We start from the raw sequence: 27154 nt of genomic DNA, 5'->3' as shown, positions 1-27154 counted from the left end.
GATACTCGTCGCAATGGCCCAAGTCACTCCCTCGAAGCAGGTACGTCATGTCACGCCTCGTCGCCTCCCACTGCAGACGCGTCCTGGTGCAGATGAAACTAACAATTCGTGTCTGTTAGGCTGCTTCCTCGCTCGAGAACCTCAAGATGAGCGACTCGCCTGTCAAGAAGCTTAACTTCGACGCCGCTGGCAAGGAGAATGTCTCCGCCCCCGCCGTCGACGCGACTGCCGACAAGCTCGCCGTGGAAAAGACTACCGAAACCCCCAAGGCTCCCACTATCCAAGAGCTTGAAGCTATGGAGCCTTTGCTCCAGGAGAACCCCCGTCGTTTTGTTCTCTTCCCCATCAGATACCATGAGGTAAGTCAACTTGCCACCACGCGTCACGCGTAAAGTGGTTTTCTTCGACCCGCCACTATTGAAACCCGCGAAACTAACGCGTCTTCCCCACTATAGATCTGGCAAATGTACAAGAAGGCTGAGGCTTCTTTTTGGACCGCCGAGGAAATCGATCTGTCCAAGGACTTGCACGACTGGCACAACCGTCTCAACGATGACGAGCGATACTTCATCTCCCACGTTCTTGCCTTCTTCGCCGCTTCCGACGGTATTGTCAACGAGAACCTGCTTGAGCGCTTCAGCAACGAAGTCCAGGTCCCCGAGGCTCGTTGCTTCTACGGTTTCCAGATCATGATTGAGAACATCCACTCTGAGACTTACTCTCTTCTGATCGACACCTACATCAAGGAGCCCAAGCAGCGCACCTACCTCTTCGATGCCATTGAGACCAGTATGTGCCAACCGCTACATTTGAAATGATCGATTGCTAACGATATTCCAGTCCCCTGCATCAAGAGAAAGGCCGAGTGGGCCATCCGCTGGATCCAGGACAAGGAGTCTACCTTCGCCTCCCGTCTCGTGGCCTTTGCCGCCGTTGAAGGTATCTTCTTCTCCGGATCATTTGCCTCTATCTTCTGGCTCAAGAAGCGTGGCCTGATGCCTGGTCTCACTTTCTCCAACGAGCTCATCTCTCGTGACGAGGGTCTCCACACTGACTTCGCTTGCTTGCTCTTCGGTCACCTCAACACCCGCCCTGACAAGAAGGTTGTTGAGGACATCATTGTGGAAGCCGTTGATATTGAGAAGGAGTTCCTCACTGACGCCCTTCCTTGCGCTCTTCTCGGCATGAACTCCAACTTGATGTGCCAGTACATCGAGTTCGTTGCTGACCGACTCCTGCTCGCTCTTGGCAACAAGAAGTACTTCAACGCCACCAACCCCTTCGACTTCATGGAGACCATCTCCCTGGCCGGCAAGACCAACTTCTTCGAGAAGCGTGTCGGTGACTACCAGAAGGCTGGTGTCATGGCCAGCACCAAGAAGGACGAGGAGAAGAAGACCGAAGAGGGAGAGGGTGGCCTTGCCTTTGACGACGACTTCTAGGCTTGTCGCAAAAACAAAAACAAAAAAAACATTATACCCCGGTTGCCTGCTATTACCTAGCTCGCGCCACGAGATACGTTGCTAATTATCTTTTACCCTTTCGCGTTGTTACTATTGATGAGAATATTTGAAGGTTAAGCATGGGTTTGGCGTTTTGAATTGGCGGAAATCTCTTTGTGTATTGTCAACTATGTCTGTCATTCGTCTATCGATGAATGGACAATTTTATGTATTTAAATAAATAGTGTACATTCAACTTGGATATGAACTTGATATCTCCATTGTTTAAAGTATTTTGTATCTTCTCATTAGAGCTATTCTCCGATTAAAGTTTACTTCCAGATCAGGCACTTCCTGTAACATTGAAATTGCATTTTATATGTACAGTATGAGGTATCTTGGTTCTTCACTGGTGCGATGGTTGAGTTGGTGCAGTTGGGGATACGTTCTGGTGTGAAATGGCAGCCACTTCATAGCGAAGATACAAGTCCGTCCTGAACTCCACCAACCTCTGCAGTCTGCCCAGAAACAACTCTCAAGCAAAAAGCACCTCGACTTTACTCCGTATCGAATATTGAACCTTTTTTCTTTCATTCCGTTCCCACTAATATCCCATATCCATATCCCACCCAATATCAACTCTCACCTCTTCCCCTTCCCACCCTTCTTCTTTCCTTTCCCGCCCTTCGCCCCCTCGCCTTTCCCAGCAGTCGCACCCGCATTCGTAGCCTCTTCAACCGGCGCATCAACCATCTCCGTATCACCCCCACCGGACACCGCAGGCACAGGATTCGACAGCCCCAACCCCGCCACATCAGATCCAGCAGCCAACTTGCCCAACGTGGTCATTAGCCGACCGACTTCCTGGATTTTGTTTGTCTGGTACTTGAGGCAGATTCCGGAGGTGGGGTTGAAAGTTTTTAAAGTGAGGGTTGCGATTGGTGGTGTTGGCGCTGCTGTTGCTGGTGGTTGTTGTGTTTGTTGTTGTGATTGGGCGGCATTTTTGGATGTGGAGGGGGAGGGTTTCGAGGGGAAGCTGTATTTTGTTGTTATTCTTGTCTGTTGTTTGTGTTAGCTGGTTGATTGTATGGTGTCAGGATGGGTGTTGTACAGTTTCCGGGTATGCTTCTAGCAATAGGCAGGATTGTTCCAGGTATTCCTGGGATGTGGGGAGGTAAGGCATTTTCGGGTGTAGTTTTTTGTTCTTCTGTGAGTCTGGAGGGTGAGGTTCAGTAAGGTGAGAGAGTGAGGTGTTCTGGATGAAGCTGTGGAGGTGCGGACAGCGTGGAGTCGGAGGGCAGAAAGTCAGGCTTGGCGGTAGGAATGATAAGACTATGATATGAGCAGAGCACGTCAACTATGATGAACTATATTGTTCAGATTGATATTCAGAAATAAAACAAAGTCATATTGCATGCCATACATCACATACATCGTCTTCTCATACTATACAAAGACCTAATTACAAAATGCTACATAGTACATAAACATAGTTAGAACACCATCAAGATGCCCATGCCAAATGAAGAAAAATCGTGAGAATCATAAAAGGAAAAAGCCAAAAAGAACCAATATCAACTGATAGGTCGGTGACACCGCACGCAGACCAATCTCTGTTTGCTGTTTCTCCCCTTGGTCGCGCGGAAGTTCGTCCCCCCGCAGTTTTCGCATTTGAGAACTTCCCCGTCGTCTGCCTCGCCGGCGGATGAAGCGTAGTCACTGCTCAAGGCACTTCCTACGCTCATATGTCGGTCGTGTGCTGAGGCGCGATGCGGACTCAGTAGCTTGGACTGTCTTTGCTGGGACGCCAGCGCATCGTGGGTGATCTTGTTCCAATATGCATAGCTTTGATCGCCTTGTAACCACAGAGGATTATCTTTCTCCTTGCCACTTTTGACTACTGCCGCCGCAGAACGTGGAAGCGGCCGTGAATCTACCGCCTGAGTACCGCCCGAAGTTTCAGCACTGGACTGAGCACTATCCATGGAGGATTTGTTGTCGGAATGCGGCGGGGAAACGGTCAACGCAGGGGAGTCTGTCACACGTCTGGGGCTCGAGTAGCGAGAGAGTTTGTGCGGCGACGGACTTCGGGTTCTGGTTCCTTGTCGGGAGTCTGCACGGTTGGTATCATGTTTGATGACGGCATTGCGCCAGGAAATGATGCGCTCCGACGGAGTCTTATGCGCCGAGTCCTTTCCAATGGAAGAGGCGATGCTGAGGCGAGCCGAGTTGGAGCGCCGCAGAATTTTTCTAGAAAGCGTGGAGTGCGTATCCCAGCTGTCAGTGCGTCGTCTTTGATACGCACAGTCCTGTCGGAGAACCTTGATCTTGCCGGAATAGTCGGCAACGATGATTATGTTGCCATCTGGGTGCGTGGATCGAGACAGATAAGCCGGTGATTCTTGTGCCAGTTTGCTGGCACCGGAGTTGCGATTGCGATCTTTAGATGCAGGCTCCGCTTGACTAACTAGTGTCACTGGAGGCGGATTGCAGAGATCATAGATTGGATCCTCCGAAAAGCCCAGGACCTGCTTCGTCTTTGTAGGTGCCATAATTGCCGCTGTTACCATGGCAGTCTGCGTATCGAAGATCTCCACTGCACGTTTGTCCGCATCTTTCTCCACGGGGCCAGTGGGCCAGATATATGCTTTGCGGTCCTCGCTCCCACAGATGACATGCTTGCCATCGTCGCTAAACGAAGCACGGATTTGACTGCACGTGTTCTCATTCCCACGGAACTTGGCCTCCAACGTCCGGTCTCTGAAGTTGTAAATCCGAATGCGAGAATCATTGCTGGTAATCAAAAGCTTGACCTCGGCGTTCAAATCATTGTTGGCCGGCAGGGCGATAGTATCAATGCCTGTAATCTTACTGCCCTTGGCGTTACGACCGCGCGCTGAACGGACGTGGATCTGCGCAATAGCCTTCAGCCCATCTGTCTCGTAGATGTTGCACATTCCGTTGAGGCATCCAGCAATCGAGTGTCGACCATCGGGAGTGAACGCAACCGATGTAATCATATCTGGCACCGTTGCGACAAAAGCCACGCTCTTATCGGGAATACTCCAAAGTCGCAGCTTGGTATCAAGCGATCCTGCAAGGAAGAACCGGTCATCACGAGGATGGAACTGAATCGAAGTGACGAAATCGCTGTGTTGGAAGCAACAGAGACATTCTGCCCGAGACACGTGCCATAAGCGAACAGTCCGATCCATAGACGAGGATAAAAGGAAGTTGTTTTTGCTCCAACTCAGATCCAATATACTCCCGGTATGACCCTCGTACACCTGCACCGGCTTTGACTTGAACACTGGCGCTTTCAACCGGGGCGGTCCGTCGTTTTGGCCTCCTTCTCCCCTCAGCTCCGCTGCCTCCCGCTCTTCTGCCGAGTCGATAACAGCCCAGACACGGACCTTCCTGTCCTGCCCTGCGACTGCTAGATATTTCCCATCATTTGAGAACACTAATGCCCATACTGCCTTCCCAGTAGCCGTTTCACTTCGCACGCCAGTGGTCGGGACCGTCGCGCCTTTGTCCAACGGAATCGACGGCTCGTCTGCACCATCCAGCTCCTGCGCCACGAACACCCGGTTGAATGTCTTCTCTTTTTTGTATTGCGCCTTGACTCTGAGGTATTTCGGTGGAGGGGGAATTCGAGGAGTAAATCCTATCCGCTGCGCAGCGTCGGCATCCATGCGGTTCGATTCGGGTTCCGAAACATCGTCTTCTGAGTCGGACAGCTGATCCTTTTTCTTCCCGATTATGCGGCTGAGAAACGAGACGGCTTTTCTGTAGTTTTTAGATAGATCTCGTTAGTGAATCTAATGGATTCCATGCGCTAGGGATAGACAGGCATTTTGCATGCGGGGTGCAGTAAGCAACGATGATGTATGTCTGCACACAGTCTGGTGGTCCGGGGTGTGTGCCACTTGACAGCTCAACTGTGGGTGACACTCACTTCTTCTCTTTCGGGGGCTTCGGTTTCTGATGTGGCACTGCATCACCCCGGGATGGACTCTGTTCGCTCAGGCTATGACTGTCTGGCCCGCCAGCTTCCGCCTCGTAAGACGCCTTCCCCAGTAGCCTCAGCGGAATCGACTTTTGGGTATTCGTGCGCTTGATAATATGCTAGTCATGATGACAGTCAGCAAGCTCGTATCGCCAACAAAGCTTACTCAAAAACAAGAAAATCGGCATACTTGAGACAATGGATCGATTGCGCTAGACTCGGCACTCGCATCCAACCCAGTCGGCGACAAGGCATTATTGGTATTATTATGCACCGATTGAGCATTCCTGCGTGCATCCTGCTGCTGTGTATTATTCCCACTGGATCCTGAAGCGACATCCGACGGGGCAGAACCTATCGGGGCAAAGCCGAACAAGGAGCGAAAAAGTCAGCCTGTGAAACCCTTGCCTGGTCGTCTATTGGCCATGGCTTGCATGCCTCAATTACGAGCGCGATGAGCATGTAGAGCGATTTTTTTTATAAGGTATAAATTATCCTAGAAAGACATACCGATGGGATAGGACTGCGATGTCCGGATGGGAGTTGGTTTGCTGGCGGTGCTGTTGTTGGAGGTGGTGGTGACGATCGCAGGTAACGCGGGGGACATTGAAGAACGCGGTACGGCTTCAGTCTCCGTGGGTGCTCTGGAACCCTCCGCCATGCTGAGGCGGGCGCATGTGGAAGTAAAGGGAGAAGATGGAGGATTGAAGGGTCCAGAAAGTGACCGGGATGGAGGTGGTTAGAAGAAGGGAGAAAGGGAAGGGCGGGGAGAGGAGAAATGCGGCAGGATTCGGATGATGCTTATCGCGATGGATGATGTCAAGGTGGAATTATTGTCCACCAGAAAAAACATGACCATGAACAATAATGAGCAAACAATGAGACGGTTTGATTTTATATCAGTCTGGATGGTCTTGCATGGGAATGCTCCAGGGCAAATTTTGTCTTAGCTGGTATAAGCAGCTTGAGACACCTACTACTAATAGTATAGATCAGTTTCACTATCCAGATTGTTCTTGACATCACAATCAAGCTTGTCTTATTGCTATCAAAAACGCTAACATCAAGGAAATATATACCATAAAGTATAGGTCGAGGCGATACTATAGCCTAGCTGATCGTGACGCAGCAACAACCTCCCTTGCAATCTCTCGTGCCCGCTTTTCAGTAAATCTGACCATTTCATGACCGTCTATCTTCAGACTAAGAGGACCTGTCAGCTCCTTGAATTGCTCAGAGCGCTGACAGTCGAAATCCCAGTTGTTCGCGCAAATACGAAACAGCTGAGCCAGAAAGCATTGCTCGGTGGAGTGGTCGTCTGAGAAAATGATCTTCGGAAGCTGCCATTTAACATCGCCGCACACACTGTCTCGCATGGCATCTAGGAGACTATCCAGTGTGCGAGGGATATATAAATTCGCTCCTGCATGGACGATTCCCACAGATCCTGCTGCGATGTGCAACAGAGCGACATTGGCAACCCAGTCAACGGGCACTTCGTCGAGTATGTTTGTCCCGCTTGTTTGGCCCTGAGGCACATGGAAGACCATCGGTTCTGATCCACTGGATAGGAAGACTCGGGCAAAGGTGGATGCTGGGTTCGAGCCTGGAGGGCCATAGTGAGGGAATGGATGGCGGATTGCAGGTCCGATGATGGTTGGCCGCACAATGAGGATAGGAAGGTTGCTGTGTCGGGTTTGCAGGAGACGCTCCATGAGGTGTTTCGAGTGGGCATACGGCCATGTGTATTTGGCAGTGTTGGGATGGTCGCCGGTCTTCAGGATGTGCTGCAGTTCCATCTCGGGGTTCTGGTCTGCCACGTCGTTGTATATTCTCTCGTTGATCTTGCCGTTTGGCAGAAAGGTGTTGACGTATGCGGTTGATGTCTGCACCAGAAGTCTCAGCTTGAGAAAGGATGAGGCCATTCTCGCGAGTTCCAAGCAGGGCAGACAGTTTTGCTCGATGGCATCGCTCAGTTCACTGTTCAATGCGATACTCGCAGCTGAATGAATGATGACTGTAGTATCGCGGCGAACATTCTCCATATCGTGCTGGTTGATGCCAAAGTTGGGCAGCACAATATCGCCAATGACAAAGACGACTTTCTTCGTGGTCAGAATAGCATCAACACAGCTTCCCAGGCTCTTCCTCCATTTCGTAATTGCTTTTTGTCTGGAGCCACGGCATAGCACATAGACTTTCTTGGTGGGTAGTTGCAGGGTCAGCTTGTATAGGAGACATCCTCCCATGCCCCCAGTGCTGCCAGTGAGGAGGACAGTCTGATCTGCAAAAGATTGCACGTGCTGAATGCTAGATAGAGCTGACATTGTGATGACAAGAGACAGACAGCAGTTAGCTTGGGATATTCAAGAGACACGTTCAGAGTCCAGTCATCCCTTTAAAAGGCTCACAGAGGAGCTACAACTAGAGATGAATAGAATACCCCATCTCGTATACCCATATCTAGTATGTAGTATGTGGGCACAGCCAAGAGGAAGACTCCATAGTCTAGAAGGATCTGCAAAGCTGGCCATGACTAAAATATGGTCAGAGGTGGAAGATAACGATCAACATTCAGCTTTTCAGGTGCTCGCTTGGTATTGCGCACAGGGCTGTCTTCTGATTCTTTGGATACAAGGATATCTGTTCGAAGTGGATATGATTTGGTAAAGATAAAAGGAAAAAGCATTGGATAGCTGAAGTATGGGTTGATCGACAGGCACTGCTGATGCCGATCTTTTGCGATGCGCTGACATGGATCTGTTGAATAGTAGCACCTGTTGAATGTCGATTTACTACTGAGTATGTATGCGATGCTGAGAATCCATGGCATTAATAAAAAACAATGCTATAGTCAATAGCGTGGGCAGCAACACAAAATAAAAATGAAAACGAAAAAGATGTGTTTATTCTCGAAGAACTCAATCTCAGCTGAGCGAAGCTGCATGAATCAATTCTTGGTCAGTGGGGAAGTGGAGATATGGAGATGTTTTGACTCCATATGTGACTAGTGGTGTATAGTTCACGATAGTCCATGAAGTAGACGGATTGTAGAGTCCGGACTGAAGATATAAATTGTATTGCCCTGACTGCAAGACTTTTCAAAGGATTTAATTAATCTGTATTCATAAAATAATTAACTGATAAAACATGACAACTTACCAATTCCACGACATCTCCAAAACAGTCACCGCGATTGACCGGCGACAATGCCAACGCGAAGTCCCCATGGAAGTCCTCTGTCTTGGGCTCTGTCGCACGGGAACAGACTGTAAGTTTCTGTTATCCTGTTCTATCTCAGAATCACAGCTGACTAGTGTAGCATTGAGACAGGCTTTGAGACTACTGGGCTACAGTGAGACCTACCATGGTTATCTAGCTGCATTGGAAAACCCCCGAGACTGCGAGATGTGGTATGAAGCCCTCCAAGCCAAATACGATGGTGTTGGAAAGCCATATGGCCGTAAAGAATTCGATCAGCTGCTGGGTCATTGTCAGGTGAGTCTCGCTATCCTTCTCTCTCAAGATCATGTCTAATTCGACAGGCTGTCTGCGACTTTCCCGCTGCGTGTTTCTCCAAAGAGCTCATCGAGGCATATCCAGAGGCCAAGATTGTCCTCACAGAGAGAGACGTCGATCAATGGCACAAGTTAGTCTTTCTAGAAAAGATAAAACAAAACACGGCTAACGAGGCACTGTCTATCAGCTCCGTCAAACGAACCTTCCAACCCCTCCTCTACCACCCCCTCTTCCCCCTCATGCAATTCCTGGATAACACATTCGTCATGCACACGCGCTGGGCCCGACCAACGTGGAAGAAAATCTGGAAGCACTTCTTCAACGATAACTTTGAAGAAAACGGCCGCAAGGCATACGAAGCACACTACGCTTCTGTCAAGGCGATGGTGCCACCCGAGAGACTGCTCGTCTATAAGGTCAGCGAGGGCTGGGAGCCTCTGTGTCAGTTCCTCGAGCAGCCAATTCCCTCTCAGCCGTATCCGACGGGGAATAATATCAAGATCTTTCAGCGGCGGTTTAAGGATGCGATATACTATAATGGACAGGAGATGGTAGAGAAGTTGGTGCGGGTGTTTATTGCCTTTTTGTCTATGCGTTGGCTGTTTCAGAAAGTCTTGAAGAGATACTTGGCTGGGAAGGCTGGGTCTGTTGGGTTATGGCCGTTTGTGAAACTTCTTGGTGGTTATGGACGTAAGCTGGTGAAATGATGTCTGGATGTAGAAAAGGCGTTAGGAGTAACGGTTAGGATAGTAATAATCATTTTTGATGCTATGAGAAGTTTATACAGAAGATTAGTCTATTCCATTCTTCTAGAACACCCCACACGTTCTTGCATAGCCACGATCTGGGCACCAACGACTAGATTAGCCGTCGAAGCAGGCCATTCTCTGATCAATGCGCGTGGAGTGTGGAGATTGATTCATTCATACAGTCTATATGTCTATGGCGTAATGGGTAGATCTATTGCAGTAGCTTGCTTGCCCGGTCTTTGGCAATATCGCACATTGCCTAGTGCATATAGTTAGTATCAGTATCAAAGTGACTTGAATAGACATACCTTGATTGTCTCTATAATCTCCTGCTCAGCATCCCCTCTATTAATCCTCATTCGCATCTCGTCCATGATAACCTCTCTATTCCGGCCATTGACAAACGTCCTACCAACCATCAGTAAGTCTCAAATACACCATCTTCAAAATTCAGACCCAGAAAAACATACACAAATCTCAACCCCGGAAACCTCTCCTCATACTCAGCATTCAACACCCTCAACTTCTCCGCCTGTTCCTCGGCCCCAACATTCAGATTCGCCTGTTCCTTTTGACTCAACTCGCTTAGATGTTCCGGGTTCACCTTTGGTCGTCCCAGACGCGGATGCGATCCCAGGATTCCCGTGAGGATGGTTCGATCGGTGGGCGAGTTGGCCGCGGATAGAGCAGACATGCGTCCGCCTACGGCATCAATGAGGAGATCGTATGTTGGGAAAGGCTGGTTGGCTAGTACGGGGGCCATGAGAGTGTGGATCTCGGGAGAGGACTCGAAGAGAGTGTCGAGGACTTGGAATTGTTGGTCTTGGGGGAGAGAGGGGATCATGGATGGTGGGGGGAGGGCGGACATGGTGGTTGACATATTGATTGATTATCCTTAAGGATTTATTTCAGGGTTTATTTCGGAGATGTGTATGTTGTAGCGGCGTGTTTGAAAGAGAAGGGGGAAATGTTTTTTTAAAGAAAAGATAAAAAAAAACACCCCTGCAGGATATTTTATAACGGACGTCATGGCATCCCCGCATCGGCGCTCTCCGAGTGTTTTTTGGCGGGGCGGAGACCTCCAGATAGACTGTTGAAATGGATACACTATTGGATGGAAATGAGTATATATAGGCATTGGTAAGATTAAAATAATTAGTTAGAGCTAGTATTATGCGGATATTAGGAGTATAAAGTGTATAGTAAACCTATTGTCATCTTAAGATCGTTATAACACAGTAAGATAGGCTTTGAACCCCGCGATAGCTATCTGATATTTTCTCCCGTCACAACTCACCACAATATCAGCACAACCAGATAGTTATATTCAGTCAAGTGAGTTATGATCAATTTCAATTCACCATATCTATGCTGTCAGAAGATATAGCATATACCCAAAGGACTTGGTTTGACATCGAGGACCCAAGACGCCGAACATGACATGTCCGATGATTGACATTATTATGGAAATCTGGCAGTCGATGTCACCTAAACAGCGTAAGAGGGTCCATTACACTCAATTGCTAGCGGGATAGCAGCCAAGTATGATGGTCTAGCTATGGCAAAGCTTCTGTTTGAAATCGTGCCGATCCCAACTTCCCAACTTCTGTCGGAAGAAATGCCTCACGTCTCGACAGTAACAAAGGCAGGCGACGAGGCAATGGACCAGCTTCTCATTTATTCTGCATTGGTGTCCACGAATTGGCGACCTGAAAGTGATATTGCATCCGAGGGACATTGAGCTCTGATTGAATGGGGGTTCGATATCACCAGTCTGGTTTGCTGTGATAAAGGTCGATAATACAATCGTTGAAGAACGGACCAACGGCAGCATGCATATCGAGGCCTGCAGTTGTCGAGATGGACGTCAATTCATCTTGTGGAATATGAAATATGCTAGTGCAGGCCTCGTGGCAATAGCTTCACCGTTTCTATAAGCAGTAATCTAGAACGCAATAGCCTCAGCCGTTCTCGAACAAAGAACACATAGTTGCCTCCATCTCACCTACACGATAGTCTCGTCATCTGGCCTCATCATTGTCATCTATTGAATCTCGTTTGTTCTCCTTCGGGGATCCGACGCGGACGTAAGAAGAGGGTCCAAACTCCCCAGGTGGAGCAGCCAGAGGTTCCCCTGAACTCCTGAGAGGTTCGATCGGGGCTAATTAATTAGTTAGAACTTCTCCTCTTCCATCCTGAAACTATCATCTTAATTAAAATTGTCTTGTTAGTGCCCGATAACTTCTCCTCCTACTGGGGACGAAGATCTAACTATCTTGGTCTGCAGGGGGTGGGCTGTCTTGTCTTGTCTTGTCTTGTCGCTCTCTTTCTGCCACTTTTCCATCTCGTCTTCTTTTTTTCGATCGTTCGGCTTCGACATTCTTCGTCTTCTTTTCCCCTCCCCCTCCGCCGTCTTTTTCTCCATCCCCTCTTCCCCGTCAGCTTTCCCTCTCCCTTTTTCTTCCCACCACCCGTGGCGATCTCCGATCGTCTAACCATCGTCCGATCGAGGCATCTGCCTCCGATGCGGTCCCGTCATGTCTCTCAATGGGCTAGATAATCCCGCTGTTCTCGAAGCCTACCAGACTGCCCTGACTGAAGCGGGAGGATGGTGAGTCTGTCCTTCGAGACGATTATTCCCTATCTTCCCCCTTAGGCCGCTCAGGCGATCGCTCCCATCACACCGGAACCCCGGCGCAATGTGAATTGAATCGGCTAACGCGCATAATCTCTCATCACATTTAGGTTCCTTCTTCATTACGTATCAAGAGATGAGGTCGCTCTCCTTGAACGCGGAACAGGCGGGGTGCCTGAGGTGCGGAATGCGATCGACGGCTATGAGGAAAAGTCTCCGCTCTATGGCTTTCTACAATATCGTCGGAGGAAGTTGGTGATTAGTTTTATGCCCCAGGGCATGTCTCGGCTTGTACAAGGTAATGACCTTCGGAGTCTGCTTGGTTTTGGACCTTCAATTAACGCAGTTGGAACCCTCTCCCTAGCTCGAACTACGGTCCAGTTTCAATCGGTCTTGGACAAATTCTCGCCGCATGACACTGTCTTTTCTCTGACGCAGTCGACGGAACTCACTGAAAGTGCACTATCCTCCGCATGCTTGCTCCATGCTGCTTCAGGTTCTATCACCTCTTCCTCGAACTCCCTCCGCCGCCGCAGGCTGATGGAAATAACGGAAGATGCAGAGGAAAATGCCACCGGCAAGGACGAATCGCAGGCACAGTCTCCACCCACAGATACTCGACAAAGATCTGCCAGCCAGCTATCTCATTCCACTGTGGCTACCCCGCGAGCTGCATCGCGCGCTCAGACCGTTGACGAAGAGTCGCCCGCTGTGAGCAGCCCCATCGAATCGCAATCCGACGTGCCAGCTCCTTCCATGCCCTCAGACCCTACCTCCGAACGTCCATCGTCGCGAAGAACACTGCAAGAAGACCCATCCCACCCGTCCTACGAACCACGGAAATCTTCGCAGTCCGCCAGACCGTCGCTACGGGATCTAGAACAGGTTACACCCTCTCCAAAGGTCAAGCTTGGTCCCCGGCCTTCGGTGGATAACAGCGGACGGCCTCGCACTGCAGGTGGCTTGTCTCGAAACCAAGATCAACGACCCGTGGCTTCATTGCCCGCGGGCATTCGGTCTTCTTCATTACGAAAACCCAATCCCAATTCTCCCCGTCCCCGATCGCAAGGAAGCCCTTTGGCATCCACGCCCCGCAAGGGGGCGCCACCGGTACCCCCCTTACTTGTGCCTCCGCTGTCAATGTCAATTTCAAGGCCCCAGATTTCGCCTGGTGCCAAGTCATTGAGCGCAATGTCTTCAGCAAGTGGGATGTCTCCCGAGAAGGAGCGGTTGATGAAAGCACTTCAGATGCGCAAGAAGCAGATGGAGAAACGAGCAGAAGAAGGGAAGAAGAACCAGAAGGCTACCGAGGAACAACAAGATACATCATCAAATGCCGATGGGGACAAGGAGAACATGGATCATGCTGAAAAGCTCAAGAATGTCGATGAAGTGGGGCAGAAAGAAGAAGAAAAGGGACAAGCAACCCCTACCCGTGCAGAGCCCGGCAAAGAGGTAAATCCCATCTCATCAGATCTGTCAAAACCAGATCCAGCTGTTGACATGGCTATTTCTGATTCCGACGGGGATCAGCCCTCCAATACTTCCCTTTCCAGTACTGCTGCGACCGATTTGACCGACCGCAATGAATCCCCTGAAACTGATCAGTCCCAAACCCCACCAACGACTGCCCACCAACGTGAAACAGACGTGCTGGAAAAGGACTCGGCGGTTTTTGTTGACAGTGAGGCTAAGAGTGGCCCGGGCTCTTCTAGCGCGACCATGGAAGTCCCACTCGACAAGTCGGAAAAAGCTCCAGAAGAAATTGCCCCCCCTACCCCCGAAACAGGGAACCCCCCGGCCCCTGTTGGAAAAGAGGCAGACGTAGCTACAAAAACACCTGAATCCACTCTTCCCGACACACAATCCCATGCCTCACAACCTGACCCTGTCGCTGATCCATCGACGCCAACTGCTCTGAACGTCCCTGAATCTGAACATGATTTAACCCCTGAGGCCAAACAGCCAGTCAGAGTTGAGCGAAAGGATAAACGAAAACCTTACCTTGAGCCTCTTCAGGTCCCCACCCCAGAATATTCTGATGACGATAACCTGCTCTCGGATGATTCCTTCATGGAAGAATTGAGAAGTGCCACGTTTGAGGAAGCTAAGCCCGTGGAAGTCGGGAAGTCTCCGTTATCACCGGTCTACTCGACCAATGGTAACGAGCAGACGGGCCCCGATGCATGGAGGAACTCACGGGCGGTTTCGAACCCAAGTGCCTTGGGACGTCAACCGCCCACCCTGCAGCCACTAGCTACGAGCAGATCCGTGTCTAGTCCTTACGGAGATCTCGAACGCCCTACGACACCTGTCCTGGTGGCCAAGAAGATCAACGTATCCTCAGGCATCTCGAAACGCATCCAAGCTTTGGAAAAACTTTCGAACACTCGGGAGTCGTCTCCTTCGAATTCAAACCAAAACCTGGCTGCACCTACACCTGCTTCCTATGATCCTCTCCGGAAGCGTGCCTCTATCTCGCTGGGTAATGGACAGCAGGATTCAACCTCGTTGTCCAGAACTCCATCGTTCTCATCAGAAGCCATCTCTCGAGCCCCGAGTTTGGCGCGTCGTGACTCTCAGTCTAGCACGAACGCCACAAGCTCTGTTTCTGTGACAGCTCGAATAGTCCGCGACCCGAACATCACTCCAAATGACCCTAAACCTGATCCTTTCGACTCGGGTGTGCTCAATCTCCAGGCTAGTCCTTTGACCGTTGAGCACAAGGCCGCGGAAAGCCCTGCCTCGCAAGACGTGGCGGTAGAGGCTGAGAGCAGCCCAGAGCGGAAACGTAGTCCGTCTATGTCATCTGTTGGCTCAGGTCAGAAGTCCGTGACACCCACGATTCCAGCCCGTTCGGAGAGCAGACTGTCTGTCTCATCGCACTCCAAGGGCGAAGCAATTTCTCCAAGATCACCTGAAATGGCTTCCAGCCCCGAAGACAAGAAGGAATCTCGCGCTTCTCGACTGCTCCGTCGTATGTCGTCCATCACGTCTAGTTCGCGGAAGAGCGTAGCTAGCGCACTGAGCCCAGCGGCAAAGGAAGAAGACACAACCGCACCTCCAGCTCAGAAGTCGGATACGAGGCTCGAGGCTCCCCAGGCCGTCGACATTGGCGAAGTCAACGTTCAGTTCCCGGACACTCTTTTATGGAAACGACGATACATCCGAGTCGATGACAAGGGTTATCTGGTCTTGACCCCAGGAAATGTTGATTCAAGCAACCGCAATCTCATCAAACGCTACCATCTGACTGAGTTCCGAACACCTTGCCTCCCAGATGAAGATCGACAGGAACTGCCGAACAGCATCTTGCTCGACTTCCTCGATGGAAGCACCCTTCAGTGTGCATGTGAATCGAGACAGGGGCAAGCATCTGTGCTCCAAAGTAAGTCACTTGACCATTACGGACTTTTCAAAGAAGAAAACTAACGGGCCACAGCTCTTGTCCATGCTCACAGTACTCAGCAACAACTTGTATCTCAATAGCAACTTCTTTGCTACATGTACAACCCTTCTTGCATTTTATTCCTCTTGTGTCTTTTTTGAAATACATCTATTATTCCCCATTCATTTCATATTTTCTTTTATCTCACCCTTTATTACCTGCCTTCCTTTCTCTTTCTATTTGTTCTATGTGTTTTCAGCGGTATACCCCATTAAAAAATGGTCCCTTTGTGTTCACAAACTTGTCTATCTAGTCATTCATATTGGCTCCTACGCTTCTTTTCAACTCCGGGCTTTTATTTTTGATCTCTTTATCACTATTCCTTCATTCTCAAATTGATGCGATGCATGATATTATGATTTGACATCTGTTTATTCAGCAGCCTGTCGCCAGACAAAGGGTCTTTTATTGGATTGGTAGCTTCAGTTCATCTTTGTCTTTGGCTATGGGGTTGCTAATTGTCAGCTGTCTTTTGCGTTCTCGGGCTGGGTATCATTTTGCATTCTAGACTTTTTTTTAAGGATATCTCGAATCCATCCCTTGGATGATGGATCTAATGTGTACATATCCTCTTTGTTTTGTGATAGATGGTCATTTTGTAACTGCGTATCGATCTTCAAGGCATAGGCATTCAAGTCGGTTGTCTTCAATTGAATTTAAACTGATATTGAGATTGTTCTTCTAGCAATAAAGTACAAAGTAGTATTAAAACTTTTGTTTCTAGCTTTGGGCAAACCCCCATTGGATGCAAGCTTTGGTATATCTACAAAAATCCTAAACTCCCACGGAGAAAATGACTGATATGCTTTTTTTTTTTTTTTTATTCTGCTGGCCCTTATTGCGTCACTCATTCATCGACGGTCGCCTCGGCAGCTCTCTTATCTTCCCACTCTTGCAAGAATCGCTGGACCTTGGGACCCCAGACTTCCTCGCCGGCTTCTAAGTCTTTATATTCGAGGACCTTGTCAGAATCGAGCACGAAATCCGACTGGCGTGTTCGGATTAGCGAGCTCATCAGGCCGCAGCTGCCAAGCGCCTTGCCCAGGTCGTGGGCAAGCGAGCGCACGTAGAAACCGGATGAAACGGTCATGGTGACTTTAACGGCAGCAGGTTGGGGAACGGGCTTGCTTGGTTCGGAGGGAGCGGTGGGCTCCTCTGCTGGGGGTTGTTCGGTTTCCGTTGCTTCTTCGCCTTCCACCTTTTGCTTCTTGGCTGCTGAGGGCTCGGCTTCGGGGGCTGCTTCGGCTGCTGCTGGGGTGTTGGCGTCCTCTTCCTTCTTGGGACTTTCTGGGGGAGGGGGCGATTTGCGCTTTGTCGCTGATGATGCCTCCTGGTCTTGACTCTGGGTTTTCTTCTCGGCCTCAGCAGAAGGTGCAACTGCCAGTGTGTCATCCTTAGCGAGGAGTCTCTCTGCAATCACCTTTTCTTCCCCGGCAGCCTCCTCCTCGGGCCATTTGTAGTCATGCGTGCCCGGCTCGTACCATTCAAGCAGCTCCAAGTTGTGAACCTCGATCGGCCGAGCCTGGATTTCAATCGGAGGCTCCTTACCCTCCCGGGCGTATTCATAAAGCTTCTTTCCCTGGACCTTCAGCGCCGAAAAGATGGGCGGGCGTTGCATGATCTTTCCGCGGAACTGCTCCAGCGCCTTCTCAACTGCCTCTCGAGTAATGTGCTCATAGGGGCCCCGTCGGACAACCTTGCCCAGTCTATCGTAGGTATCCGTCTCAGCGCCGAAGAGAATAACCGTCTCGTATGACTTGGTGCATCCCAAGAAATCATTGAGCTGTTTCGTCCCCTTGCCTACGCCTGCGACCAAAACGCCCGTCGCGAGCGGATCGAGAGTGCCTCCATGTCCGATTTTGACATCGAGTCGCTGTGAGCGCCGGCGTTTCCGTTGGAAGTTACTCTCGCGTTTTCGGCGCTCGCGCTCGCTCTCCAACCAGGGCTGGAAGAGTTTGGATGGGTTGAAGTGGTGTTGGAGGTTGCGGATTACTTCGGCGGAACTGATTCCTTGGGGCTTGTGAACGGCTGGTTATTTGAAAGTTAGCTTTTTCGTCTATTGTCTCTTTTGCTTTGATTGTATTATATGTTTCGCTGGGTCTAAATCTAGCACATACCGAAAACGCCTTCGTATATCTTTTCTCCTGACATGGTGGTGCGAAAGAGCTTGAAGCCGTGACGGAAGCCCATCAGCTGCGGGGAAGGGAGGAATTCGGGGGTGGATGAATAATTTTTTCAAAGAGGGTCTTTCCAAGAGCAAAACCAAGGAGTGGATAAATCAATTGATCGCTTAATCAAGAATATGGACAATTCCAGATGACCAGATTGCGAGAGACAGAAAGAAAAAATACAGATCGACGAAGATGTCAGTAAATCGCGTAACATACGGCGTAAATTACATACAATAGTTGTTTGTCACCTGACCTGGTGTTGTGCTTGATTGAAGCAACTGAAGTTATTCTCTTCTCCTCAGTTCCACTCATCTCACGCTCAAAATGACGCTGAAAATGGCTTTTTATTTGCAGCAGACTGTAGCATGCATTGCTGTCATTGAATGTTACTTGGAATAACGAAAATACATTTGACCTGGAATGCCTTCAATAAAGCTCCCTGCCGGGCGAGTCGTCCTTGGGCAAACATGATCGAGATCAAGCTTTCCAGAGTGATTTTCTCAAGTACACCTGTTCAATGATCTCGCAGGCTCTGTCTACTTTCGGTATATCAAGATTTTCTATCTGAAAGACCCTAAAAGCAATGGGGATGTTCTATGCGCTACACGCCATGGCAAAAGCATGAGCATACTGCGCAGTTAAGAATGACAAACATTTGAATTCCTTGACAGCTGGCCTATTCCTATGTTCCTAAACACGATCTGCCATCAAAATTGGAGCTCCAACAAGTACCTGGTGGCAGCCTCCCAGAAACTCTCACTCAGCAACCTCGACAACCAACTTCGTACAACTGACCCCGCGGAGTATCATATCCATCCCAGCATTAATAGCCCCCAAGCCCTTTCCCACGACCTTCGCCTCCGGACTTGGTCTGATGGTTCCGTTGGTCAGGTTCTCCCTCAGCCACGTCCCAATCCAATATCGGAACTGAGCCAACCTCTCCCCTTCGTCCATCGACGGCATCACAAAGATGGTTTCCACACCGTTTACATCCTCTGCATCTGGAGGGATAATCGGTGCCGACCCGATCTTCGCCTTCTGGTTCTCTCCCCCTTGATCATCCCCGAGGAAAGCCTTAAGCACGGCCTGGCATGGCGCAAGCTGTCCCGTGGCAAGAAAGCAGTGCCGAATCACTAGGCCGTCCTCTCTGGCTGCTGAAACAATCGCATCCACAACCTGCGGCTCTTTGTAATTGAAAACGCGGTCCGCGCCTAGGGAGCCTACGTACTTTTGATTTGCCGCACCGGCCGTGGCATACACGGCGGCGAAAGAGGAGTTGCGATCTTCCCGCAGCACCCGGGCGGTTTGCACGCCCATCGTGCCCACGCTAGAGGAAGCGCCCCAGATTAATAGGGCCTCTCTCTTTTGTTTCTTGTTTTTGTGAGTTCCTCCGCTGAAATCGGTGCTGACTGGGGCAGCGGAGACGGAAGCAGAAGAAGCAGTAGCTTCTCCCACCCGTGGAATTCCCATCATATCCCACGCGCTAAGGGGTACCTCCACGGCGACAGGCAAGGCTGCCGCTTGGTTCCAAGAAATACCCTCATCCGGAAGAGGCAGGGTGTGCTGCCAGGGGACGAGGCACCGCTCCTGAAAGGCGCCGTAGTCCGGGTCAAAGGACTTCCAGAAGGAAGCAGCGTAGGCAGCGACGCGGGTGATTCCCGGTTGGAAAAAAAGGCCTGGACCTTCATCGGTAGCACTGACGGGGACGTCGTCGCCTACCTCAAGGACTAGCCCCGAGATATCGAAGCCGATGACAGTGGGGTAGGTGGGTATGAAGAGGCCTTGATCACGCATGTAGCCGTCTGCCGGGTTGAGAGCTACGGATTTGATCTCGATGAGGAGTTCGCCTGGGCCTGGCTTCGGCGTAAGGCGGGTTTGGAGCTCGAAAGGCTCACTTTTTGCGAGGGATACGGCGGCGAGGTGGGTGGCCATTCTGGACTGCTTGTATAGAAAGTGTAGATGAGCTAAGGCCTTCGAGGAGTAAAATTTATGTACATCGAGTCTGGTATGTTTTATGCTGCGGATGCCATTGGAAGTAGACTTTCTGCGTAGGATATCGAGGAATACCCCTCTTCTTATACATTGAGCTATCATTCCAAGTTAATCATCCTTTGCAATCTTGTGTTGATTACCAACTTATACATGAGGGCAGAACTCGCAGCCAATCAGAAACCTCTGCATCCGAGTAGCAGTTAGCGCGAAGGTGGAAGATCCACTACTTCCATAGTGTCGTGGTGATCACCTCCACCTACTCCTGATCCTTCCAGCATTAAACTCGGGAAATCCCTCACAGGCTATGGCTTCGACTTGTCCAAGACAGGTGCGGCAGGGTAGGACCAGGTCGAGATATGGCTGCCGAAATTGCAAGCTTCGAAAACTCAAGGTGGCCCAAGTCTTTCCATAATCTGGTACTTGGCTGACCGAATAGTGCGACGAAGGTAAACCACAGTGCAAGAGATGTCGTTCATTCGGGGTATTATGCAACTTCATGTCGAACATCCCCGACCTCCAACCCGTCGCTTCTGACACAGGGCCATTGGTGGTTAGAAGACAAACAGAGCTTCAGCCCTCTCTCACAAATGCTGTCTGGACATCTGATGCATCGACGTCCTATCGATATCATCTGAACGCAAAGTGTCAAGATTTTATAACCCGGTACCTTGGACGAAGTCTCATTACCCCAGACGACCCTAATATGATACAGGTTAATCGCAAGCTCCTAGAATTAGCCTTCGCCGTGAGTTTTATTATATGAATCTGTCCCTTCAGACAAAACTCGGCTAACACATGGTTTACAGTACCCTTTCTTAATGCACGCCTCTCTAGCTGTGGCGCTTACATATGACCGCCATCTGAATGGCCCCTTAGACAGTCGTCGCACTCTAGAAGAGTGCTATCACTGGTCTCAATGCACAGTTCTCTTGAACAAGCGGCTAAGACAACCGATTGAAGCAAAAGATAAGGATCCAATCTGGGGTACTGCGGCTGCTTTAGTTATCTTGACCTTCTCGTCCCCTGATGCACGCACACCGGAGCAAGCGTGGCCTCTAAAGTCTTCCGACTCCTCCGACTTGGACTGGCTGCGCATGAGCGAGGGTAAAATGTCATTGTGGCACATGGTCAACCCGCTACGACCAGACAGCCTTTTTCGCGTCATGGCGGCGACCTTTGCTCAAATGAATTCACCATTGCCAGAGGGAGGCATAGATGGTATACCAAGGCCCTTGGCTACTGTGTGTAACCTCAAAGAGTCATCTACAGCAGAAAATAATCCGTATTTCCATGCCGCCCACGCGGTATCCCAGATCCTGAACCTCCCGGATAGCGAGGTCACAACAGGTCCGACTCAACTCTTCATGCGGAGTGTCCATGGCCCTTTCAGAGACTTGCTCCTGAAAAGGGATCCTGCAGCACTATTGTTGCTCTATCTATGGTACCGCAAAGCAAGTCGCAGCATATGGTGGATTGAACTTAGGGCTAGACTGGAATGTCCTTCTATTTGCTTGTACCTGCGACTATATCACGAAACGAATGGTGCTGTACAGGCATTCCTCCCGGGAGGAGCTCTCGACAATAAGTGGAACTACTAAACCATCTATCAAAGTGATCGAAGGCGTGATTAGTCCTTCATTGGCTCTATGTATGGGAATATAGGACGAGTATGCCCATACTGCTGATACAATCACTCCGGAAATGCGTCAGCGATGATGGTGATCATTTAAACCAATACACATCATTTACTCTACGATTGTCCAGGCTAGCTCCTGGATCATCCGTCAAAGTTTATGCTCCTTGAGAACATTCATACCCACGGAAGGGTCGACAGTTGGTACTGCAATGATTCGTCACTAATTGCAAAAAAGAATAGACGAGGGCGTATATTTTCAGATTTGTCTAAATGAATAGAAAATATATACGAAATTATGCCAACCTAGAGTTTGGCTTAGATCAAAGATATTTCTGATAGCACGGCGAGTTCTCTAGCCATGTAATTAATGGATTGCATACTTTTCTTGTCTGTATGAATAAAACAACCTAGTCATGTCACCATAGAATGGCTTTGAATTTGTTGGGTTAGCTATAGCCCCGATCAATTCATTCCCACTAACTAGCAGATGATGTTAGACTTTAGGACTCACAGTGGAATTGAACCGGAGGTAAGATAGAGAAAAGAAAAGGGCACAGCAAGCTTTTATGCCGGAGAAATAGAAGGCGGAGCTCACAGAACGTCGTATCGTAAATTACATTGTAAATCGAGCGTAATTACGGGGTCTTTGGGCGGACCCCATTATTGATGTCCCTCGACACACTCTGGAATTCCACGAGTGACCCTCTTCATCCATTAATTCCTCGCTTGTCGGGTACTTTCATTCGAATCGTCTCTCAGAGAGCCCCCGACCCTTTATCGAATGTCTTTCAAGGCATCATGCTGCTGCCGGAGACATGACATCGCGCGAAGATAGTGTCCTGGCCGCCAGAGACCCGTCTCTTGATGACGAGAACGACTGGGAGGAGTTCAGCTTGTCCGAGGTCAGAATCCTGCTCCCAGGTAAACTCCGCTATGCAAACCTCCTCTCCGTCTCCCCGGACAATCCGGTTCAGGTGACTGGCTGTCTGGATGAAGTGGAGGAGGAGCAGGAACGCCTAGGTGCGTATTACTCCAAGATACAAATCCCCGTTATCTACCATTGGTCCAAGACGAGCTGACTTTTGGGGCAACCCTGTGCTACAACAGTTCTCGACGAAGACTACCGCACGAAACGCATTGTGATCGAAAATGTGACTCACTACGCTTACGGCCAACATAATGATGGAGAGGTCGGTATCTGGGTCGCTGGCCGGGCTGGGTGGTTCTCCATCTCGCCAGCGAGGGGCTTCCGACCTATGTTTAGTGACATGACAGAAGCTATCGATTTGCTCTACTTCCTGGCAGATCGACATCAGAGGAAGCGCAGGAAGCGAAAAGATTGGAACCCCAGCGTGGAATACCTGTGTGAGGAGGTGAGTGTCTTTGTTCCTGTTCCTACTCGCGGGGTGCGACAGTAGGTGGGCAGCTTGGTACTCATGGCTTATTTTTGGATATCAGTACGTCAGTCATACCCACGGAATATGCGAAGATGCAGACGATTCAGCCGAGGTTTTCTACAAACATCATCAGTTTTTGCTTTCTCGGATGTTAAAGGGCGAGGAAGGCGTGCAGTGGACCAAGACCAATCTGTTTGAGCATCTCTGCGAGAAATTTCCTGTAAGTCTGATCTATCTCCACTGGGTCAGCTGAGCCCTAACTCACGTTATTGTTATATAGGAGGACTATGAGCAGATTAAGGCCCAATATGAACCAAAGCCAGAAGAAGAATCCGTTACGGAAGAAAAGGACACCGAAGACAAGGCGGAAGAGCCAACACACTCTCCTGATCCGACTGCGATCTCGAAAAACCAAGCAGAAACCATATACCAAGTGATTAACGATCTAAAAGAGGCCGGATACTTAGCTAAACGCCTGTTGAATCTTGACCTCGTCGTTGACAACCTAGTGACCCGTTTCAATATTGAAACACCAGAATATGCACGTAACCTCATTTCAGCAAGAGCCGGTATTGTCATTGAATTGATGGATGAAGCAAAGACCTCCAACTTTGACTGGTCTCGCAAGGCCATTTACCGGGATATCAAGGCAACCGCTGAGAAAAACGACATGCAGCAGATAGCACTCACACCCCTACGCCCTCGCTCATCAGACAAGGATGATTCTTCTGAAGAAGAGAGCGAACACGAAGAGCAACGAAGACCCCGAAGGCGCCGTGTTCGCAAGTCCGTATTACGTCCAAAACTGAGCTCCGTTTCCACAAAGCAAATTGGCAAGCGAACTCGAAGCACTGCAGTCGATCAAGAAGATATGTCGGATGACCAAGATATGATGAATGAATTTGAAACCCCCAGCAAGGTCCGCGGCCATGAACTCGTTCGTGATCCGCTATCGACCAGAGCGAAACGGAGAACTCGGTCAATTCTTTCCGAATCAGTCTCTACACCTGTCCAAAAGACACCATTGCGGGAAACTTTGCAGAGCAGAAACACTTCTGTGTCAGCTGCAGACCAGGATGCACCCGACCTGGATCCCTCTCAAGCTGGTGATCCTGAATCTAATTCGTGGACCTGTCAAGTACGAGGGTGCGAACAAATCATCTACAACAGCACTTCCGATGAAGGCAGGGAGATGATTGAAGAGCACAACAAAATCCATGAGCATGACACCCAAGAAAAGATTGATCTAGTCTTTTCAGAGCAACAGCTCAATATCGGTCTTCCCGTTGATAACCTACTCAGTCGTATTCGGGAGTTTGGAATGTTTGATGCCGGACTTCCCAACGTTGGAAATGGGGCCACTAATGGTGTCCAAACATGATTTATTTCTAAATAAAAGTCCAGGCGGGGCTTTTGTTCTCAACCTCGCAGGAAAATAATTGCTTCAAATGAATATCAAAGGACGGGATAAGGTCTTGGGAGCGAGTCTGTGTTTATCTCTAATGGTATGTTCCTCCAAATTTGTTCATCTTGAAAACTTAATGCTAACGCCTTATCTCCAGACCCATCCCAGAGAACGCCCGAGACAGCAAGGACATAACATAATTGTCTACTTAGAATATCAACGACAATAGAGGCACGCGCCGGTCGACCTTTCTTTTATTTCATACAGTAACTGGGACTCGGGGTGGAAAGACACGACACGATATGGCGTTGCATTGAGAGAATGGGTGGTACAGTAAGCGATTTATGACGACTTCATGGGATTTCTTTCATAGACATAGTTACAACTTGTTTTCTAGTGATACCTAGATGTGAATTTACCTATTCATACCAAAAATATATTTTCCCCAAGAGACAAAATACAATGCTGACTGAACTCTAAACTTGGGCCTTTGATATTTCATTTAGCTTTCTAGCTTCATCTCTCAGTTCGTCCCCGAGGCTGGTGGTATACTATATCTCAACATGCTGCTGTCCGTCACTCCAGCAGGGAGGTCGAGGTCAGAGATTGGGAATCCAAGTTGGAGACTCTATCTACACCTCTCTAGTATTGTCATTCTGTCGCCTCACTCTAGAAGTTCTAGATGGCGTAAATATTGCACATGGCGTGATCATAGCTGCCGAACCCCCTCCCAAGCGAGCCAAATGCTCATCCAATATATCGGGGAGTAAACGGACTCGGGAACGACCATTCGACTTTATTTCTTGGTCACAAACTGCTTCATATTGCAAGGTGGCCTTTTGAAAAATCCGATCGTTTATGCTGGTGATGAAGTAATATGATGGGTCACTCAAATCGCAGTATCATTGAATAAATTGTTGAGTAGAAACTGATCAAACAAAGATCCATTCAAGACTGGATAGCTGCCAAAGATACCATCGGCGGCAGAAAATGCCCCTTCACTATCATCATCTCCCTTTTGTCCGTATGTGCTTGCATTAGACGTTTCCTCGTGTCCATGCAGCGCGTGGTCAAGAGATCTCAGTTCATCATATCGTCTCTGTCTTTGTTGGCGGACTAGTAACTGTGCGATGTCATAGGACTCCCTCGCGATTGAAGTGTCATATCTATCTGCAACTAACTTCAGTGTTTGTAGTGCTTCTGATAGCCGGGTCAGGGACTGCGTATGGTCGGTGACGAGGAAAATGCACACGAGCTGGAATGGGATGTTGACAATATGCCACCAAGGGGATGAGATCCTGACCAGTCCGTCTACAGCCTTGAGAGCTTTATCGGCTAGGTCCATGAGAGTGTCGAGAGCGTCATCGGACATGGTGCGACCCAGAGCCCGTACGCGCCGATATAAACATAATCCGATATTGCATTGCAGCAGCTGCATCATTGGATGGGCCGGCTCCAATGTGCAGAGGTTGAACAACTCTGTTTCCAGTTCGTCATAGTCACGATCAGTCTTGGGGGTTAGAAAATCAGAGAGACGACACAGCTCTCGCTGATCCGTTGTCCAGCTCGTCTCTGGTAGCTGCGATGAAGCACCACGAAGATCTACCTGCGACTTACCGCAATCCAGGGACACCCATGTGTTGAATAGTTGGGCGATACAGTAGATCCTTCGTCGACGCTCTGGTAAGCACCCTGGTTCCGTAGACTGTGCCAGGATCGAGTCGCTGGCAGGCTCGAAATGGAGTTTGGTTGTTTCAATCATGTGCATGAGGGTACAGCTCGCCATCCAAGTGGCATGGGGAGAACTTGTCAGACGTAAGTATATCACTCGCAGCAGCCAGCCAACAACCTGGTCTACTTCGGGAGATGCCAATTGACTCGAATGCTCCAGGGCGATGCGAGCACGATGGACAAGTTGAGTTTCCAGTGCCGACGACATCCGGCCAAAGACACACCCCAGAGCTGCCACACCACACAGCAACGAGTCAATGGGATCATATGGAAGTTGATGTAGCCAGCGTTTAACGATAGCATTGTCCACTTCCTCTCTATCCACAAAATTGTAGACAGGGCCCACCTCGGCAAAATAGATTGAAGCCAATTCGTGCATCTCCGTCAGCGTCAGTATCTCCGTGATACACGAGGCCGGAGGCAGACAGGCAATCTCTTTATGAGATCCTAGATTCCAAGCATAGCAGTTCAGACGAGGAGCCACGGCAGGATTCATCTTCAGTCCCAATCGTCGTACAAAAACCGCGGGCGAATTGGCTTCAAGCAGTCGCAGCTGAGACTGGTTCTTAGGCTCAACGGCCATCCCTGGTTTTGGAGAAGTGCCCTCACCATCTGTAGGAGATGTCTGAAGCTGGGGCTTTCTGTCTAGATAGCGCTGCATCTTCTTCTTGCGTCGAGTGTGCTCGTAGGCGCATTCATGTTCGTTGCGAAGGCAGTACGTGCAAGGAAGGCCACCATCGCATTTGCGTTTGCGTTCTCGACAAGATATGCAGGCCTTTCTAGATCGCTGTCTATCACTATACATTTCGGCTTTGCCATCGATTGGGCAAATGCTGCGAAGAGAGTTGTGTTTAAGATGGCAGGTGGTGATTCATGCGGAGACAAAATGGAGAAAAGTTGGAGATCGCGTTGCTTCGGTTGGAGATCAGGACATTCACTCTTTCCACCCAACAACCATATGAAATGACCAATGGGTGATTTGTTCCGGTTTGATTTCTAACGCTTATTATTGAGTCATCT

The 27154-nt window shown here is 49.5% G+C and overlaps 12 protein-coding genes across 12 annotated transcripts; 5 read left to right on the top strand and 7 right to left on the bottom strand.

Moving 5' to 3' along the window:
- Positions 1–13: 13 nt before the first annotated feature.
- ASPWEDRAFT_106904 (ribonucleotide-diphosphate reductase subunit RNR2) lies at positions 14–1442 on the top strand (the record flags this gene model as incomplete). Its single annotated transcript, XM_040827845.1, has 4 exons — positions 14–40; positions 120–359; positions 456–789; positions 841–1442. 4 exons carry the CDS (start codon positions 14–16, stop codon positions 1440–1442), a joined length of 1203 nt encoding a protein of 400 aa, XP_040690964.1.
- A 271-nt stretch (positions 1443–1713) lies between these two features.
- Positions 1714–2715, bottom strand: ASPWEDRAFT_38969 (SRP9/SRP21 family protein). Its single transcript, XM_040835003.1, has 2 exons — positions 2554–2715; positions 1714–2501 (listed from the first exon to the last, which is right to left on the bottom strand). Exons 1-2 carry the CDS (start codon positions 2623–2625, stop codon positions 2085–2087), a joined length of 489 nt encoding a protein of 162 aa, XP_040690963.1. The 5' UTR covers positions 2626–2715; the 3' UTR covers positions 1714–2084.
- On the bottom strand, positions 2558–6473 carry ASPWEDRAFT_38968 (WD40 repeat domain-containing protein). Its single transcript, XM_040835002.1, is given in 5 exon segments — positions 2558–2816; positions 2830–5231; positions 5401–5570; positions 5642–5805; positions 5962–6473. The coding sequence occupies 4 exon segments, from the start codon at positions 6110–6112 to the stop codon at positions 3017–3019; spliced, it is 2700 nt and encodes an 899-aa protein (XP_040690962.1). The 5' UTR covers positions 6113–6473; the 3' UTR covers positions 2558–2816; positions 2830–3016.
- On the bottom strand, positions 6222–7709 carry ASPWEDRAFT_38966 (uncharacterized protein). Its single transcript, XM_040835001.1, has one exon. The coding sequence runs from the start codon at positions 7698–7700 to the stop codon at positions 6555–6557; it is 1146 nt and encodes a 381-aa protein (XP_040690961.1). The 5' UTR covers positions 7701–7709; the 3' UTR covers positions 6222–6554.
- An 892-nt stretch (positions 7710–8601) lies between these two features.
- ASPWEDRAFT_738429 (sulfotransferase family protein) lies at positions 8602–9995 on the top strand (the record flags this gene model as incomplete). Its single annotated transcript, XM_040839388.1, has 3 exons — positions 8602–8722; positions 8831–8949; positions 8997–9995. 3 exons carry the CDS (start codon positions 8602–8604, stop codon positions 9675–9677), a joined length of 921 nt encoding a protein of 306 aa, XP_040690960.1. The 3' UTR covers positions 9678–9995.
- Positions 9705–10569, bottom strand: ASPWEDRAFT_38965 (2-oxo-4-hydroxy-4-carboxy-5-ureidoimidazoline decarboxylase). The gene is made up of 3 exons (XM_040835000.1): positions 10190–10569; positions 10028–10127; positions 9705–9978 (listed from the first exon to the last, which is right to left on the bottom strand). The coding sequence occupies exons 1-3, from the start codon at positions 10561–10563 to the stop codon at positions 9931–9933; spliced, it is 522 nt and encodes a 173-aa protein (XP_040690959.1). The 5' UTR covers positions 10564–10569; the 3' UTR covers positions 9705–9930.
- Positions 10570–12256: 1687 nt separating this feature from the next.
- Positions 12257–15843, top strand: ASPWEDRAFT_26685 (putative GPI-anchored cell surface glycoprotein; the record flags this gene model as incomplete). Its single annotated transcript, XM_040832882.1, has 3 exons — positions 12257–12330; positions 12465–15742; positions 15797–15843. 3 exons carry the CDS (start codon positions 12257–12259, stop codon positions 15841–15843), a joined length of 3399 nt encoding a protein of 1132 aa, XP_040690958.1.
- A 740-nt stretch (positions 15844–16583) lies between these two features.
- On the bottom strand, positions 16584–18151 carry ASPWEDRAFT_153182 (pseudouridine synthase PUS4). The gene is made up of 2 exons (XM_040829637.1): positions 17920–18151; positions 16584–17830 (listed from the first exon to the last, which is right to left on the bottom strand). The coding sequence occupies exons 1-2, from the start codon at positions 17990–17992 to the stop codon at positions 16650–16652; spliced, it is 1254 nt and encodes a 417-aa protein (XP_040690957.1). The 5' UTR covers positions 17993–18151; the 3' UTR covers positions 16584–16649.
- A 133-nt stretch (positions 18152–18284) lies between these two features.
- On the bottom strand, positions 18285–20042 carry ASPWEDRAFT_38958 (zinc-binding alcohol dehydrogenase family protein). Its single transcript, XM_040834997.1, has one exon. It carries the CDS (start codon positions 19903–19905, stop codon positions 18730–18732), a length of 1176 nt encoding a protein of 391 aa, XP_040690956.1. The 5' UTR covers positions 19906–20042; the 3' UTR covers positions 18285–18729.
- A 14-nt stretch (positions 20043–20056) lies between these two features.
- ASPWEDRAFT_58860 (Zn(II)2Cys6 transcription factor domain-containing protein) lies at positions 20057–21963 on the top strand. The gene is made up of 4 exons (XM_040838411.1): positions 20057–20072; positions 20126–20356; positions 20402–20710; positions 20772–21963. The coding sequence occupies exons 2-4, from the start codon at positions 20270–20272 to the stop codon at positions 21561–21563; spliced, it is 1188 nt and encodes a 395-aa protein (XP_040690955.1). The 5' UTR covers positions 20057–20072; positions 20126–20269; the 3' UTR covers positions 21564–21963.
- A 453-nt stretch (positions 21964–22416) lies between these two features.
- On the top strand, positions 22417–24379 carry ASPWEDRAFT_170763 (uncharacterized protein; the record flags this gene model as incomplete). The annotated part of the gene is made up of 4 exons (XM_040830674.1): positions 22417–22621; positions 22709–23007; positions 23060–23218; positions 23279–24379. The coding sequence occupies 4 exons, from the start codon at positions 22417–22419 to the stop codon at positions 24377–24379; spliced, it is 1764 nt and encodes a 587-aa protein (XP_040690954.1).
- Positions 24380–24960: 581 nt separating this feature from the next.
- ASPWEDRAFT_182166 (Zn(II)2Cys6 transcription factor) lies at positions 24961–26939 on the bottom strand (the record flags this gene model as incomplete). Its single annotated transcript, XM_040831909.1, has 1 exon — positions 24961–26939. The coding sequence occupies one exon, from the start codon at positions 26937–26939 to the stop codon at positions 25293–25295; it is 1647 nt and encodes a 548-aa protein (XP_040690953.1). The 3' UTR covers positions 24961–25292.
- Positions 26940–27154: the final 215 nt, after the last annotated feature.

Source organism: Aspergillus wentii (assembly GCF_001890725.1).
Source record: "Aspergillus wentii DTO 134E9 unplaced genomic scaffold ASPWEscaffold_3, whole genome shotgun sequence".
Classification (NCBI taxonomy): Eukaryota; Fungi; Ascomycota; class Eurotiomycetes; order Eurotiales; family Aspergillaceae; genus Aspergillus; species Aspergillus wentii.
Note: the sequence above shows the minus strand (reverse complement) of the source record. Positions and strands in the feature narration are given on the sequence as shown.